General features: G+C 39.8%; 1 protein-coding gene across 2 annotated transcripts in view; it reads left to right on the forward strand.

Annotated features, from left to right (window-relative positions):
- The first annotated feature begins 1,686 nt into the window (after positions 1 to 1,686).
- LOC117242761 overlaps positions 1,687 to 18,050 on the forward strand; it is a 66,804-nt gene continuing 50,440 nt past the window's right edge. The window contains exon 1 of one of the 2 annotated variants that reach the window (XM_033509679.1): positions 1,687 to 3,626. In XM_033509679.1, coding sequence (XP_033365570.1) covers positions 3,533 to 3,626 — 94 coding nt within the window. In that variant the 5' untranslated portion in view covers positions 1,687 to 3,532. The remainder of the gene's footprint in view (positions 3,627 to 18,050) is intronic. The other variant, XM_033509680.1, reaches the window with a different exon arrangement.

Here is an 18,050-nt window from a genome sequence, read left to right on the forward strand (position 1 = left end):
CCTTTGAACTTTATGAATTGGCGTATTTTATTATCTTATATACTAGCTTGCACAATGGAATGCGAGATTTGTATAGCTATATTAAAATTAATACAACCAACTGAGAAATCTGATGAGAAGGGCAGATAAAACAGGAAACGATATCATCCTTCTATGTAAATAAACGTTAGTTTGTCGTCAAACATAGAAAGTTGTACATATTTCATGATGATCATCATTCGTTACTAACAAATTGTATTATTACTATTTTCTTTATTATTTGATTCGTTGTACTATAAAATATACTTGCAAAAGAAACTTCACAGAAAGTTGTACGACCAAACAGGAAAGAAGATAGATCAAGATGTTTAATTTGAACCGTCATAACTGTATCCACGAATTACGCCTGCTTTCAACATTCCATGCTCGAGCGGATCTTAAAGAAATGTTTAAAAAATGCGAACAGAATGGCAATCGTAGCGGCAGCATTTCCTTCACTGACGTATCTTGCCGAAGAGGTTCGGTATATTTTTCTTGCATAATTTAGTTCACCAGACGCTGCAGTTCTTTTAATCGGCGCCAATTTTCGGCCTAAAATACTGCTCCAGTTACACGAAATATGGAACATGTAATCCGTTCACGATTTTTGTACTTCTGCACGCGTGCTCTGCAGACGCAAAATTTCTATATGAAAAAATCACGCGATAACCATTTTGTAATAAATGCATATTATTATTGTCCATAAAGATTATCTTTTTTTAGCCGCTCAAAAAGTTAAAATTTTATAAAATTGGAATTCGAATAGGACTTTCGTAGAAAGTAGAACTATGGTTGTAGACTTTACGAGAAAATTGGGACACGATAAGTTAAAATGTGTGACTCCATTGTAATAGAAAGAGTATTTGCATAAATAGTACAATGATGCAAATGCGTTCATACGAGCGACTGATACACAATTTAACTACCGTTACGGGACACTCCGTGAAGAGAAGCGGTGTCGATCGAACGAAGGAAGGGAATGTGGAAAAGAGAGGAAGCGACGAAGGAAAACACGCGCAGAAGCGCGTGCATTAGAAACGAAACGCACGCGTCAAAACGTATTACAATTTCACGCACGAAAAGTTACACGAAAAGGTTCGTGGAACGCGATCCTGTACAACGGATTACATCCCATACGGAGAAAGGTGAGTCGCGGTAGTGTCATAGACGATTTCGCTGTAAGGGAAACGGTCGATAAACGAGTTATATTATCAACTGTTTTTCCCCGGATACGTACGTGTGAGAATGACGAATTCGGAAGGAAGTTACGCGGTGAAGATATCAAACGGTGAGGAAAGAAAGGAGGAAAGAATAGAATTTTATTCAAGAAGCGCTCTAATGCGGGAAGTACAGGCTCGGTGATTTCCGGATGCAATCGGTTGTTTCCGGTACGGACGCCCTCCCGAACTAAAACCATTCATTCGATGGAGAGCGAGAGACGAAGAATTGAACGAAGAAGGGGATAGGAAGGTGGTAGGTGGAAGCGAGAATCGGCGGTGGAAAAAGGATGGAGAAAGCAAGCGAGCGAGTGAATGAGAGGCGAGTAGTGAGGAGGGCAAGAGGAAAGGAGAAGGAAAGCGGTTGAGCAGGGGATAGGGAAGGGAAGGAGAATACACGAGAGAGGTAGGCTCGGCTGATTCGAGAAGGCTGGCAGGCTGCTGGTAGGTGAGAGTAAGAAAGCGAGGGAGCATACTGGCTGGCAGAGGCAGAGGCAGACTGGCCGGCCGTGCGCTGTAGTTAACAGAGCTGCCAGCAAATCGGCAGCAGATGTGGTCAGTTAGTTCGGTGCTGTGTGCTCGTTCGGATCACAGTGTTTCTGTGGATTTCGATGCACCGACCGAATCCGCAGTCGATAGTAGCGACAATAGCCAGCGATCAGTTGCCGAGTGTGACCCTCGTCGTCGCGACACAACACGCCGTGTTCCAGAGAACCATGTAAGAGTGAAGGCACTGTAAAAGGCTTGGAGAATCGGTGACAAGTCGTGGCAAGGCGAAAAACGACTTGATTCAGCGGATACGATTTCGACGTGTACAGAGGATAGAAAGGAACGGAACAAGACGAGCAAGACAGGACAGGACAGGAGAGAACAGAACAAACAACAACGAGAGCAACGACAACTGTGTATCGAGGAAGAATCGCGAGGTAGAAAGAAGAGGAGAGAACAAATCGAATGGAACAGTCGGTCGCGCGCCAGCACCAAGAACGCAGTGATCGTCGTACCTGTACGTCGGTGGCCGAAGACTTGTCCGATTGAAACTCGGGAGTGATGTGGCAACGTTGCTGGTGGCTTGCGAGTGGAGGAGTCAGTCGTCGTTCGGCTGTTCTATCGTAGTCTGTGTATGACAGTGCAGTGTCGTTACCAATAGAACCGCGAGGGCCCGTCAGGGCCCACGAACACCGCGAATATTACCGCGATTCTCACCGCGGTCACGATGACATATCTAACAGGAGCAGCAACCAGTAGTAACACCACCATCATCGACGGGACAATCGTACAGATACATCTAACATTGCTACGATAGCGCATGTTCGCGTTTGTTGGTTATCGTCGTTGAAAAACAGCCGATGAAAGAGGAGAGAGTTTCCGTGACTCGTGGTTTAAGTAACAGTGTTTCGAAGCGTACGATCACGGCGTAACGCGCTTTTTCGTCGTACATACAAGTTTCGTTTGTCGAGTCGCAGCAACGAACAGCAGCAGCAGCAGCAGGTTTTGGTTCCGAACCTTTATAGAAGTTCCTGAAGTGCGCGCGCGGGGTTTTACGCGTCTGCCACTCGAATGTCGAGAAACGAATGAGTGCGTGAATCGTGACAACATCGTGTCGAAGTGTACGGAGAGGAGTATCCTTAGAGAGAACGAGATAGAAACCGTCTCTCTTTCTCTCACATCCCATAGAGGCCGTGGTCGGACTTTACGCCGTCGTACGCGCTTCTCCCCTCTCCCCGTAATGGACTGTTTCTTTCTCCCTCTCTCTCGCTGAAGGCCAATTTATCTATCCCGTCTCTGTCTGAGTCTATACCATTCCTGTCTGTGCGCTGGCAGAGTTTTCACTGGCGCGACACGACACGGCACGGCACGGCACGGCACGCGCGCACACACGCTACCGACACGTAAACGAAAAACGAAACGAAACCGGCTGCTGTCCAGCCGAAACGGGAGTGTCAAACATCCGAGGAAAAATCACGGGCTATGGGAACAGTGTGTGCCATGAACTGAAAAAACAGTGCGCGACCGGTTGTCTCGTGCTTGGCCCCGTCGAAAGAGGATCTTGCATTTCATCCGGTGCGTGCTTGTGTATCCCTTTACACCAAAGGAGGAAGAGAGGTTAGGTTAGGCTAGGACTCCGCGTCACCCTTGGCCACACTCCGTCCTTCTCGCTCTTTCGTGCGATTCTCCTACCTCTCTTTTTCTGGCATACGGCCGAAGAGGAACGCGCAGACACGAGAGGCCAAACCGACTACGTACACACATTCACACATAGCCAGGACAATTGGGGAAAGAGGAGGAAAACACAAATGCCGATCGCTGGTGGAATTCTAGTCGCTGGAACCGCGGCTCATTGCTGGTCTTCCGCCGCTGGCATGCTTCGATTCCTCGCTAGACTCTCAGGTTAGCACGCAATCCATCTCTTCTATCCGCTGGACGGAACGTCGGAAACGTTTGACGGCCGCCTTGTCGATTATTTCTCGTTTCAACAAGGAAAAAGTCACGCCGCGCACGCCAGGGGAATCGCGACAGAGAAAAACTAACGACGATCGTCGTCGTGGTATCGTTGCCTACGAATCATTGGCATTCGCCAATAAGAATCATCGATAACAATTACCAATAAGAATTCTCGCGTTTATAAGTTGTATACATAATGTTAAATCAATCGTTGCGAATTTTTGACGCATCTCGAATCGAGAAAATGTCGTTCTCGTTTCTCGGCTGTTTCACGCTATAAATATTATAGTGTATAGCGTATTATTACGTATGTACGTATGTATTCGTATTTCGTCTTTTTCCCTGCGCGTGTGCATGCCCATGTCTCTTTTCCAGCATCGACGACGCGTGCTTTAGTCACACTCTCTCTGCATCCCGGTAAAAATTTCGCTATTTTCTCGGTCCTTGTCTAGTCGGGTAGGCGGCTCGCCGCCGGGGAATCCGTGCGGTTTCGATTCCCAGACTTTCGAGTCAGTGCACCGCTACTGCTAGCTGTTAAATGGAAGCGTACAGCGGACGACGTAGACAGAATAAGAGGAACAAAAACGAGAGACGGCCCCGTGTAACCGCGGTATTATACGAGTTCGCGTGTATTCCGTGCAGAGAGGATTTGACGTATCGACTCGGATTTCCATAGCGTCGCGTAAAATTAACCTTCCCCGCTTCTCACTACCAACCCCTTTTCCTCTCAAATCCAAATCGTCGATCGCTGTCATCGTTTTAATACGTGTCAACGTGTTTCTCTTCCTACCTTGAATTTCATTAACTATTCCCCCGCTACCAATTTCTATGACTTTCTTTCGTAGCATTAGGGCTCTCTTCAAGCGTCTCTCGTCGACGTATACACTTCCGGAACACGGTAGAAATAAATAAGGAAATAAGAAAGACAAAAATAGTGGAAATAATAGTCGAAATTATTTTTAATTCGACTATATTGCTCATTGATCACACTTTTGATATTTTATTAAATCTTATCTATAAAATGCTTATGTAAACAGGAAGGAAGCATTTCGTAGTTCTGCTTTACCTGATCAATCGGTTATTTGTATCGATTACGCATACTGTTCAATGAAAAAGATCAGTCATAGACTACACGCGTGAAAACCCATGAATTCATGCGTTTCTTTATCCTGGTCCGTTTTACCCGAATTATTCTACGTTCGTAATTTGCTCTTAAATAGCAAATTGCACTCTGCGATTCACTGTTCGATTGATTGAGCATCGTTCAAGCGATTTATCGTTGAATTAGACCGGGAGTAAGAGCCGAATGATGATAATATAGGAATTCTGTGGTAAATAAAGAATTTTGTCACGGAGAGAAAGAGAATGGCGGTGGTGATTATTTGGATTACGGCAATCCGTGGCCGCGTGTGAGAATCTGTGTCCTCTTGACACGCCGCAGCGACACGGCAACACCGATTCTTCTCATATCGGTGTTAATTAGCGGCCAAATGATCGCTATTGTCGCCAGTGTCGCAACGATCAGCGTCGTGAAACCAACTCTTGTCTAATGAGTGAATAAACCAACTAACTTTTATTTCTAAAGTTGCCTCTCCTTGTATGCAAACAAAAAAATATTTTCTCTTGTTCCAAAAGAATTTTTCAAACTTGCTGTAACTATTTTTTTTTTTTTATACAACAACCACTTTTTTTTTTTTGTAAATCTTCTTACGTGCACGCGAAACCTAACGTCGAAACGAAATCTATTTTCAGACTGTCGCGAAATTATATGTAGTTTCTGAAAGGAAAAGTATAAATCTTTTCTGTAGCTTTAAAAGTCGAGGAACTGAAAAACCTTGGTCTTACAGTCATCGAAGCACTTTGTCGTGTGTAATAATAGTAGATAACCGAAAGTAGTACATATGTACGTAAACAACCTTGCATATTTCTTCAGTCCTCTGATAAATTTAAACGCATGGATTAACTGTTAACGTAAGGTCCTAAAGTATTTCAACTGATACGAGCGTTGTGATAATTTCAAGACGTCGGCAATACTATCCAGCCTTAATAATCGACCAATTCAATGGAAAAATGATAAAAGTGCATTTTTCATTGGAATCTTATATAGGAAAGATAGATAAGATCAGTATTTATTAAAGAATTTTATTAAACGTTTAAACTTTCATATATATAACGATATTATATTACTATACACATTTTGTAAATACTATAGCAATACTTTAATATCCGGTATCATATAAATGATTCTATTGATGTTCAACTTTATCGACTTTTAATTTTCTCAAATTAAAAATTTCATTACTTGTATCAGCAAGGTTTTGATCAAAACTCAGCGTAAAGAATCTTTTCGCAGAAGCAAAATAAATCAGAATCATTTCGATCAGTACGTGTTATCGTCGCTCAGAAGGAGACCGTAGCGTGTCTCGTTTCGATAGGTTTGTTTATCTCATATCTGACTCGTCATCGCCCAATCTATCGATCATGAAATAAACACCGTTTCATCGTCGTTAAGAGAGTACGTTCATCAAATTTCCAAACCAAACAGATTGGTATTTATTCGATCGAATAGACGAGCATACGATACATTTGCAAACCTCTGCCCCCTCCTGCTACTATCCGTTATACATTAATTCATCGACGAGTGAATGAGTAACCTCTAGGCAAAAATCGGCCGCGAATACATCAAAATATAAATAGAAACGTGTCTGAGGACCGCTGCTGTGTGTGTCGGCCTCGGGTACCGAGTCAGTACTATTCGAGAATTTACCTACAGTGAGGTCTGATCCATAAGGAGGGAACGTTCTGATGTAAAGGAAACGAAAGTGTGAAACAGTCATAGAGAAAGAATATAATAGAGAGGCGGTGTCGTATCGGTAATATTGGAAACGAGTGGTCGGATTTTGTGCGCTCGCATCGAATGCATAAATATGTGGAAGAGATTCGATGCAAATCGCAGGAAAAGTGAGAGTGGCAATGAGTCAACATCCGCGTCTGCTGTTTTCTAGCCATCGATAAATTTCGAAAGGCGAATAGTTCGCTTTCGTACTGATATTTTTATTTTCCATTTCATCGCTAGTTTCTTCGTTTCTCTCCTACTTTTTCCTTTTCCAGGGGTTGTCTTTTGGTGGTCGTTTTTTTGGAATGAGGAAAAGGGTTGTGAAAAAGGGGAAACGAATTCGATAGGGCAGGATGCAGACAGGAGCAGAGTGATTTTCTTGTTAAATCGCTTGCAGACGCTTTATCTTTAGAAGCCACGGACAGACAGTGGCACCGGTTTTTTTCTCCTTAACGGAAATAGCTATCATTCTATACGCCTTAGAATGAACCGGCAATACTCGGCAAAATTTATTTTCGACGTGTAGGTTTACGTATCCGCCGTCTGGTCGGAATATCGGCCGGGGGATCATCAAAGGGGGCAAGAAACCGGAAAATTCGCTAAATTTCGATGCCGTTCGAATCGTCGAATAGACGTTCCGTCGTCTGGTGTGGCGCGTCTGTCGCGTCCAATATGGTTTCTAATGCTTCCACAACACCGGTCCGCCATTCGAAAGATATAATAATGAAAAAACGCTGATCTTCGCAGGTGGACCATTACCAGTCAAATTGATTGGTTTTACAATTTTATTTGAAAATTTCTACTTCGTGGTATATTTTTTCCGTAATGTTATAACTTTCGCAACGATAACTGAAAGAATAATTTAATGAATTTTATTTTGTTTTTTTATGTATTCAAACTGAAAATAATTTTCTATCAAGGCTACTTATACCAATAGCAGTCAAAATGATTGGTTCTACAATTTTACAAAATGTGTCAACCCTCGTTTAGGGACGATGGATTAATAATACCAAAAATGTACTACCTAACGTGGAATTCCTTCCGTAAAAACGCAATAAATCAATAAATATAAAAATATTCTATTTTTTAAAGATCAGCCATTTTCACTGGTTTTCGTAGAAATAGCTTCGCGTTAACACTTTGACTGCCACGCTGAAAGCCACGGGAGTATTTTTATTATTCAAAGGATACAATGGCAAAATAATAATAAATTGATGATGTAAGACAACATTCTTCCCCAATGGACCGTTTATCTTATTGGTGGCCACGGGTGACCACCGTGGCGCCGTGGTAACAGTTGACAGCGACATATTATAACATGGCTTCGTTTATTTCGACAAACCATTCGCATTCGTTGTTTCGTCGTAAGCAAAGCGTGCAGAATATACTGTTGAAACGTGTAGAAGATATTAGTAAACAGTATTTGCTCATTCTATATATAATAGTAAGGTATGTTCACAATTCTAACCTCAATTATATGATTATAAAGCAGTATTTGCGATTATTTTCTAAGGTGTGTTTATAATAATATTCGTAGATTACCTCTCAACGATATGGATGCAAACACAGTGCACCGTTAGATGCAACATTTGTTCCCATTTTTTTTCATTAATGTTCCAATAAAAATGTTTAATTGTTCAATGGGGCACTTTTTATTTCAAAGTATCTTCTATTCGTTGGTTATGTTGAAAATGCCCTAGCTGTCAATTTTCATACAATTTTTACAATTGTAAGAAGTTGAAGCGCTCCGGTCACCAATGACCACACAGTGGCGTCACAGGAGAAACCGTGGCGGGTCATATATGACCCACGTGACAGTCAAACTGTTAACTATCGGTAGTTCAAGTGTTAAAATATTAGGAAAAGAATAGAAAATAATGTCTGAGATAATCTATTAGCTATACACTCTATGACTCTTCTTCTTTGCAAAATGAAATGGAAATTTATTCTTTACAAAAGACGTATTCATCAAACCTGGAGTTTCTCTATCGCAAGAAAAGTATTCTAATTTAGGATAATAAAGATCAGATAAGTCTCAGCAGACTGCCAAACAGTTTCATAATTTCACTTTGGTGCCGGTTCGCCGGTAAGTAACTACATGTATATACTTCCAAAAAAGAAGTTGTTTACTTTCACGATTCGCCTAACAGCTTCTCTTTAGAACTCCACACTTTCCATCGAGCGAGATATCTTTCTTTCTTCGTTCGTGGTTTTATCCATTAGAAGATAACAAAGTATATAGATAAGAGATAATGATATCTGAAAATATTTTCTTCTATAAGTAGAACATGAATAAATACATATAATGAGAAATATTGAATTGGCAATTAAGTGATTGTGGCTTTTGTCAATACCATCTAATGACAAAACCCGCAATCACTTAGTTGCCAAGAATAATATTGAAAAGAGGACAAATAAAGTGTAACGTAAGACGCACAATATTTTTTGTTTTATATTACTTTATTGAATTATGCGCGAACATAATAATAGAAATAGAACGAAATGAATCATATCTAATTCGATAAAATAATATAAAACAAAAATTGTTGTTCATCTATTATTACCTTTTCGGACAATCTAATATAAAGTGAAAAATATCGCCATGTCTCCTGTTGCAATGAGGAACGCGTATATCGATAGATGTAATCGAGAGTCGGCGCGTTGAATCAATGGTCGATTACCGTGAAATCTCGAAAAGGTTTGCCCATTCGTTTCGATATGATTCACGGTTCCGGTTAATCGACTCCGTCGATAAAACATCTAATACACCGAGCTCTTATTTCCCCAGAGTCGCGTATGGTGTATGAAATTTCGCGGTGCCAACCATTCGAGAGTAACTATTTCTGTCCCCATTAGCAAATAGCACATGAATTATACATGGCTGTCTGTTAATTAACGGCGATGTGTTATGTGTCGGGCTTATCGAGTTGGAAAATTAAACGGTTGGATACGTGTTCGTGGATAGAGAGGATTGTCGGTATCGAATTTATCACGTGGTCCTGGAAACGTCCTTTTACCTACAACTTGCTTAACGCAAGTCGTAATTAAACGCAGGTGTTGAACGAATGGTAGAAATAAAACGATCATGAAACGGGTTCTAATATCGGTACGTATAATATTTTTATTCAACTATATTTATACATATTACAGTACTCTCGGATTATTAGAAGTTGTGTAACTGTCTACAAAAAAGCGGTATCGTATCTGTTTTCTTTAATTCTAGCGTTTCGTAATTATTACTAGAATCATATCATGCCACTTTTACCATAATAGGATAATACAAGATAATTTTTAGAAACACTGCTAGATTGTTGTAATTCTTTTGATATAATTCGAAATTCCATTGGAATATAGGATTCTATTATAAATAGCAATGAAATATTCTATTTGCAAGATTTTTAGAAAAATTAATTTTTTTTTTATTAGAAAGATTAATTAGAAGGTAAATCTAATAGAATTTTACCGACGTCACCGACGTCACCGAAAAAATTCGTCTGGTAAGAATGCTCGATTATATCGCGCTTAAAATCTCCACTCTATTGACAAAAATCTGAAACGATTACAAAGCAGCCAGATCGTGGAATTTCATCGTTTAATAATAAAAGTCATCCTGTGTGTACGAGCGGTATCCGGTAATGCTGCACTATTCAGATGGCGTACGTGTGTTCGGTACTTGTATTCCGCACGAACGGCTCGGCCTCGTTTCTGATCGCAACAACGAGGGTATCGTACGCGGAGGAGAGCATCCAAGGGCGACTCGGACTCGACCATTTCTCGGACAATGATGTTTTCTGCTTCTCTCCTGGAAGCCCGCGCACAATGCCCGTGTAACGCCTATTTCTAAATAGACGAAAGAGTCCAGCCGTGGGATTGACGATACAACAATGAACACCGTTATTATTAGGCTGCCTGGACAAACATCCAAACGTCCGTGTAAATCATATTCGATTTTGCTGTTTTCGTCAAAGGATTACCGTTTCGTCTATCTCAGCGTTTTTCTTTTTTATTTCGGAGTCGTTCATTCACCGTAGAAACGGCACGGAAGATCGGCAAATTCCGGAGTTAAAAAGAAACTGCCTTTTTATCAAACTTGTCATGGGATTCTCTTGGAAAATATTTAGAAAAATAGCAACTGTGCAAAAATACCATCTGGATATTGGGTGTGTGAACACTTACACTTATAAATTTCAATTAATAAAATGAGGTGTACTAAATTAATTTGTTAAAACAATTTGGTATGTGTAGCGACGGGAAAGTGTCAAGATTACATCAGTAAAATTTGAAAACAGGAGTTGTGATAATTTTATTAGAAACATTCATGATGAGTGTCTCAGAAAATTATTCGAACGCTGTAACACTGTTGATAGTTTTTCATCTTCCTTTGCAGCGAATGTAAACATCATTGCTAAATGAAAATATTGCTAGGTTCACTTGACGTTAGGATATCGTTTCGGTAACAGTAACGTAAAAGTGTGCACACTAACACTTACACGAATACCAAAAAGTGTGAAACAAAAAATTGTGAAAGAGAAATAATATCCGATTACACGAGGACCGCAGATCATATAACGAGATTGCCAGAATCGTGAACAGAAGTCCAAGATACATTATATGATAAAAAAGTCAAAGAACGAGGGAACACTTGTAAACAAAGGTCGATCAGGTCGACCAAGGAAATTGACTGGAAGAGAGGAGAAAGTTGTTATTCGCGAGTTAAAAAAAATCCTACTGCATCCGCTCCTCGACTCGCAAGTATGGTAGCTGATATGTTTCATAAAGAAGTTTACCCGGAATTATGTCGACGAATCTTACGAAACGATGATTTTCATGGCGGAGTACCGCGAAACAAGCCATATATTAGTGCGGTAAATCATAAAAAAAGATTGACATTTGCAAAAACCTATATTAATAAAGATAATTGTTTTTGGGACAAAGTCATCTTTTCGGACGAGTCAAAGTTTAACATTTATGGCCGGGTGGTCAAAATTATGTGCGGAGAAAACTAAATACGGAATTGGAATCGACGTTTACATGAAACAGTGAAACACGGAGTTGGATCGGTCATGGTGGGGAGGCGCATGGCCGCCAGTGGCACCGGAAATTTAATACTTATTGATGGAATACTTGATAGATATAAGTGTCCAAATATTTTAAAAAGTAATCTTAAAGAAAGTGTCCGTAAATTAGGATTATTGAAAGATTTCCACTTCCAAGAAGATAATGATCCTAAGCATACTGCTAGAATTGTGAAAGAATGGATCGTATAAACACACCACACACGTCAATTACTCCACCGCAAAGTCCAGACATAAATCCGATTGAAAATTTATGGGCTGAAATCGGAAAAAGATGAAATAAATTTCAGATAACCCCAAAGTAAGTATTGAAAGATAAAATTATAGAAATATGGAACTCCGTTGAGTGTACTTTTACAAAATCATTGGTTTACTGTATGGAACGTCGATTGAGACACAGTATCGCTGCTAAAGGTAGTCCAACAAAATATTAATATTAAATAATTTAATAACATACGTAGCGTTCAAATACTTTTGTCAGTCACTTACAATGCGTGTTTTTAATAAATGTATCAACTCCTACGTACGTTGTTGAATCCTTTTCAAATTCTACCGACATAACCTCAAAACTTCCATCTTCCTACTGACATCTGTTTGTCTAAGCACCATTACTTTAATGTACATTATTTCTATCATTCAAGTTTGCATATGTAAGCGTTCGAATACCTTCGTCAGCCACTGTATATTTTTCGGTCGAATTATCACGACGATTATCTTATCACAAATATTAATATTACAGTAATATTTTATATTATAATGATATAACAATATCTGGCGAAAATTGGCGAGTGAATCGAATGAATTAGATTTTTAGAATTGCATTGAATGGGGTTTCGTAGCGTTTAGGTGAATGGAACGACGTTACGGTATTCTAAACTATGTTATCGTAATAATGGATCTGGGAGGGAAATGGAACTTTTGTTTATTTCATTAGGCAAATCCTATTGTTCTGCATTTTTCCAGAGTTTTCTGCCAGTTTCCCATTATTCCGGAATCGACTAGGTGAAAGGGCGATTTCGGCTAACGAGGAGGATGCTCGTATGACTATGCGAGCGGCGCACGTTTCGTATCGTGTCCGATCTCGGATGGTGAAAATCGTCGGTGTTAACGGTGGACTGCGTCGGATACGCGACTGTCTCTACCTGCTTGCTAAATACCAGGTCGTAAAATCTAGTGGAAAACGTGCTCAGTTTGCCGTGAAAAGTTTGTCCGAATGAATTTCACGAACGTCTTTGTATAATGCTGGGTGGAATGTTTTCTCACGTGTTGTTTTAGGACTTGTAATCCTATTGAACAACTGCTTACCGAGTTTCTATTGAAGTAAGTTCGTGTGTTGATAGGATTTAGCAAAACAATGTTAACTGAAGAACCGACACTTTTGTCAACATGATTGATTTATGATTTTTTTATAGAGATTATTTAAACCTGTATCGTTACGTTTTATTAATTTACTTGTTTATCTTTCTTTTTTATCGATGTTAGAATTCCTTGAGGCATTAGTTCTTTAGAGATTCTTTATGCTGTTAGATTTTACAATAAATATTTCGGTATAATTTTCTTTGTTTCACAATGGTTTGCAATTTGGATGATTGGCAACTAAGTGATTGCGGGTTTCGTCAATACCACCTAACGGCAAAATCCGCAATCACTTAGTTGCCAAGCCAATAGCTGAAATTAAAAAAAGCAATTCGTTGGACCAAAAGAGAAAATAATCCTTCACGTCGACACGACAAGCTCGGACAATCTCGATCATGAATATTAACGTATCCTCTTCGACGAACGATTTTACCACGGCTCTTCGATTTACGTCCGGTGTGGCACGTGAAAGGACGATCAATTATTCGGGCGCGCGACACAAATGTTATTCGGTGCATTACGCGCCACTCTGCGTCGGTCCTCGATCGGAACAAAGTCGACCAATCACGTCACTTTTATTTCTTCTTTATTTTCCCCCATAGTCATTGAATTTTATCGAAAACGATTATTCCTTGTTAATTTTTAATTGTTTGTTAGTTATTAACGATTACTGTACAGTACTATTGGGTTGGCAATTAAGTGACTGCGGGTTTTGTCATTATCACCTAATGACACATAACCTAAACACAATACATAGGGATACGTTAGAAAGGGTGACAGAAGAAACGTAAGAAACGGGACCGCGTACAAAGACTGACTTAGGAAACGGTGGTTTTCATGCCGGGCTGAAATCAGGCCGCAGCGATATATCGCCGCTCTTAACCTCGCGATGCCCTGCTGCACGAAACTTTATTTCCATCGAGCCACGACTTCCGCAACCACCCGCCGCTTTTATACCCTCAGGGAGTGCTGCAGTTGGTCGCAGTGCAGCGGCCCACTGCTCCTGATGCACCAAAACTGCTTGGAGAGCTGCAGGTTCACCGATTGTTCTGTAGATGTTAACGTCGTATCGATCAGCATCGACGACTTCCTTCTTTTGGGCAAAAGAAAGAGACGATAGGCTATAAATATGGAAACGATAACGATATTACGAAATTTCATCGAAATAAATGCGGTTATTTAGCATCGAAGGCAATTTTGCAGATAATTTCTTCTTGTAAGCGAATTTCTTTTGGTTCAACGGCTTTCGGATTGAGGTTAGGTTGGACATTTAGCTGCAACATGGAATTAAAACAGAAAACAGGGCAATTGTGGAGAATTTAACGATTGCTGATAAATACTTGAAAATGTATAATAAAAGCTACGGATGAATTCGTAAGAGGAAAATGGAAAAAGGATTGTATGTACGTACTGGGAACTGCACTGGGAATTTTGTTTCAATTTTGTTAGCAGCAGCTCCCAACACTTTTAAATGTTTTATTTGAAATTTACTTTAACTAAAAAATAAGACAATTTAAGTAAATAAAGGAAGAAAGAAATTCACTTAAATACTAGTTTTATTCACACTATTGTTGTATTTTCTAATTTTTAAGTGTATGATATATCTTGAAACAATGTCCAGTATGCAATCAGAAAAAAAGGTTGGACTGAAAGAATGTCGAATGGGACTCGACAAAGGAGCTGTTGAGATAAAAACTGATATCGAGTTACACTCGACATTGGAGTGAAAAAGGTTAAAGAGACGTGTAAAATTAATAGATTGGGGTTAGGTTGGTAAAGTAATTAAGTAGTAGGCAAGTTATATCAGTAAGTAAGTAAAATATTTAACCGAATAAGTAAAGCATAGGTGATTTTTGCCACGTGCAATTCATTCTTCAGATGTCACCACGTATGCCCATTTCTTCACGTGCATTCTACGAATCGCTCTTCACTCGCTGCCGATACTCTACCATAAATATTTAATCGATCTCCAATCCGTATATCATTCAACCGTAATGTTATTCGTCAAATGTATATTCAATCGTAATGTCTATCACTCGTGCCAATTCTACAAAGTAGGATTAAACAATTTAAACAATTGCAAAAGTCTATTCCTTTAAAGTACAGCGAAAATATTTTTATTTAGAAAATGAAATTTGTTGCAACGCTTGTAGGGACCTACATACATATCTCAAAGCTATTATCTCTACGAGTCAACCATAAATTATCGATACCTAATTGATAATCATTAGCAGCAGTTTGCTTTCAACCGGGTGATCGATCATCGTTACACCTGCTAATCTACCGTAAATAGAACTGCCTTCCACTGCCATTTTAACGACTATTTCAAATTCTTAAAATACAAACTAAATCTCGATTGTATCTATTTAACGATATTACTGAGATTTTGAAAACTTTAATATATTGGGTTGGCAACTAAATGATCGCGGATTTTGTCATTACCACCCAATGACCACCCAATGTTGCTCCTATTTTGCGACCAAGTTTTTCAGGACAGAAAAAAAGAAATAAAAAAAAAAAAAAGGCCCAGAGGCTTAAACCCAAAAACTGCATCATACAACAAAAAATGTAAAGCGCCGACACATAATACAGCATGGCTACGTCGTACCGCCGCGTATCGGTACCTTTGCCCAACATACCATTACAAAAATTCATGTTTATTGTGAATAATGCACTTAAAATCTGTATTTTCTGGACTCAATAAACTCCTTTGTAAAACCACCCAATGTTGCCAATCCAATATTTCTTTTATCGTTCGAGAAATATCATTTAGATAATTTTCTAAAATACAAACGGTCCAATTGTACCATCTTTTGAAGATTTTATATTAAATTAGCGAGATAGAAAAATTAGCAAGACTCGTTGACAATAATGTACTCATATACGAACTTACGGTTAATAATTTATACTGTATATAAAAAATTGTCTGAAATTGTATATAATTGTATGTAATTATATACACGAAAAATATGTTCTTTTAACACCATCTATTGGAGGTTGGCAATTAAGTGATTGCAGATTTTGTCGCTAGGTGGTATTGACAAAATCCGCGATCACTTAGTTACTAACCCATATTACCGTTGCTCATCAACCGTCGAAAGCCATGGTTTACGTTACTTTCGTGTCATTTTGCACACGAATGCACGTACCATTACACATACGAAGCTGCAATACGAACACCTGCAGCGTGAAGTTATGCAAATTCGTGGCGTCGCGTCAGTGTTCACGTCGGTGTGTCTTTGGTTCGATGCCAGAGTGGACCTTCCATTGTCCATTAGATCAGGCCATGCTACGCGGTGAAGAACGCTAAAGAGGTAGAGAAAGAGAGTAAAGGCTAGGTAGGAACGCGCCACTTTTTTCCACCGAAACGGTCCGCTAATATCAAATTACATCTCGCGATCACGAAAGGCTGGTGTGTCCGACCGGCCACGCCATTATCGAACGTTCTCCGGCTTACATACGATCTCTTTGACTGCGAGGTGGGTCCCGGCCGTCATTACCAAGGTGATAAATCGTTCAGAAAATTATGCCTCTGAGCACGTGAAAATTTGGCGTAATTTACCGGCCGAACTGCGCCACTGCGGCGAATTTCAAATTCGTGTGCCGATCTTTTCAATGCATCTAAACTGTTCTCTGCTCGAAAACCGTTTTCTCTCCCGTTTATGTGAACGAAAAAATGCTGAAAGACCGGAGATTTAAGGGAGAAAAAAGGTGTCGAAGGAATTCCACGAAAAAATGTGTACCCCTTTTTATCCGCAGATCTACTCTCCTCGAATGAGAAAGCTTTTTCGCTGTGCTGTCGAGAGGCGATCACGCGAATACCTCGTGATACGTCAGCATTGGGAATAAATTAAATTTAACGCTGGAATAACCGCTTTTGCTACCGTGCACGAATGCATGTGGCACGAAAAAAGGGAGACATAAAATTGCATTTATATATCGCGCGCGTTACGTTCGAACGACAGCGGTTGACTTGAAAAATATTTAGACGGCGCTAATCGCGGCGCGGCAGTAGCGGGTTTTCGTTGATTCATAGTAGCGATACTCTAGTTGATTTAGTCCTCGTCTAGTGGAGAGTAGATTATTATTGGTTCAGTGGAATGTTTTATTTTATACTGATAAGTTGATTTTTATTAAATATATAGAAGTATGCAGAACATAGTGAATATAAAGAGTAGCTTAGAAAATAATAAACCTGAGATAACCGCGTTAGAATTCACTCAGCCGCCATCATTCAAGGATTAACACTTAACGCTCCAAGTGTGCTTCTCAAGCACCACCGATGTGCGGCGCTTTACTCCAAATGTATTTTTCGGTCATTATCGGTAATTGTTTACAAATAAAAAATAATACTCGACAGTGAGTACCGTTAGACCTGTGAACGCAAACCCGGTTTACATCCGAATGAATGTTTTAAAAAATTGCACACATTACTCGATTATAATTAATATAAATATTGGAATTAAAATTGTATTACTTCTCAGATGAATAAAGATTGTTTTGAATGACTTTAATATTCATTTCAAATCTGACACTTAAAAACTTGCAAGTTGAAGTGCGATGAGAATAAGTTGAAGTTGCCGGTCGATGTTCACAGTTAAAAGTCGGAGCGTTAGAGGTTAACCCCTGTGACAACAAACAAACAATTGTTAAATAATCTGACTAAATTATTTCTACCAAGTAGTTTCATACTTTTCCGTTGAAATCAATAGCTTACTAATTAACCAGTTTCACGTGCAACTCACTACTCGAGTTAAACCATCACGTTCACACTAATTAAAGTGAAATTATCCAGCGAGTAACGTTTCTCTGTTTCCTGGTCCCAACTGAATTATCTTGTGTGAAAAGGTTTGCGCATGCGCATCGTTGGATTTGCCATGTATCGCGGATACACGTCCGCCATTGAGGGTGCGTTCGTGGCAACGAAAGTATGCTAATTAAGCTGTTGCCGGCACGTCTAATTGCACCGTAGCCGGCTAATGAGTCGGTGGTTTACCTGGCGGCGAAATTTTGGTCTGAAAAGTCGGCAAACAACGTGGGCCGATTTTCACCGGCCAATTAGCCGATTCCCCTCTGTTACTGAGATCTGTTACACGGCCGGTG

Source organism: Bombus vosnesenskii, unplaced genomic scaffold, assembly GCF_011952255.1.
Source record: "Bombus vosnesenskii isolate JDL3184/JDL3185 unplaced genomic scaffold, Bvos_JDL3184-5_v1.1 scf7180000016278, whole genome shotgun sequence".
NCBI classification, from domain to species: Eukaryota; Metazoa; Arthropoda; class Insecta; order Hymenoptera; family Apidae; genus Bombus; species Bombus vosnesenskii.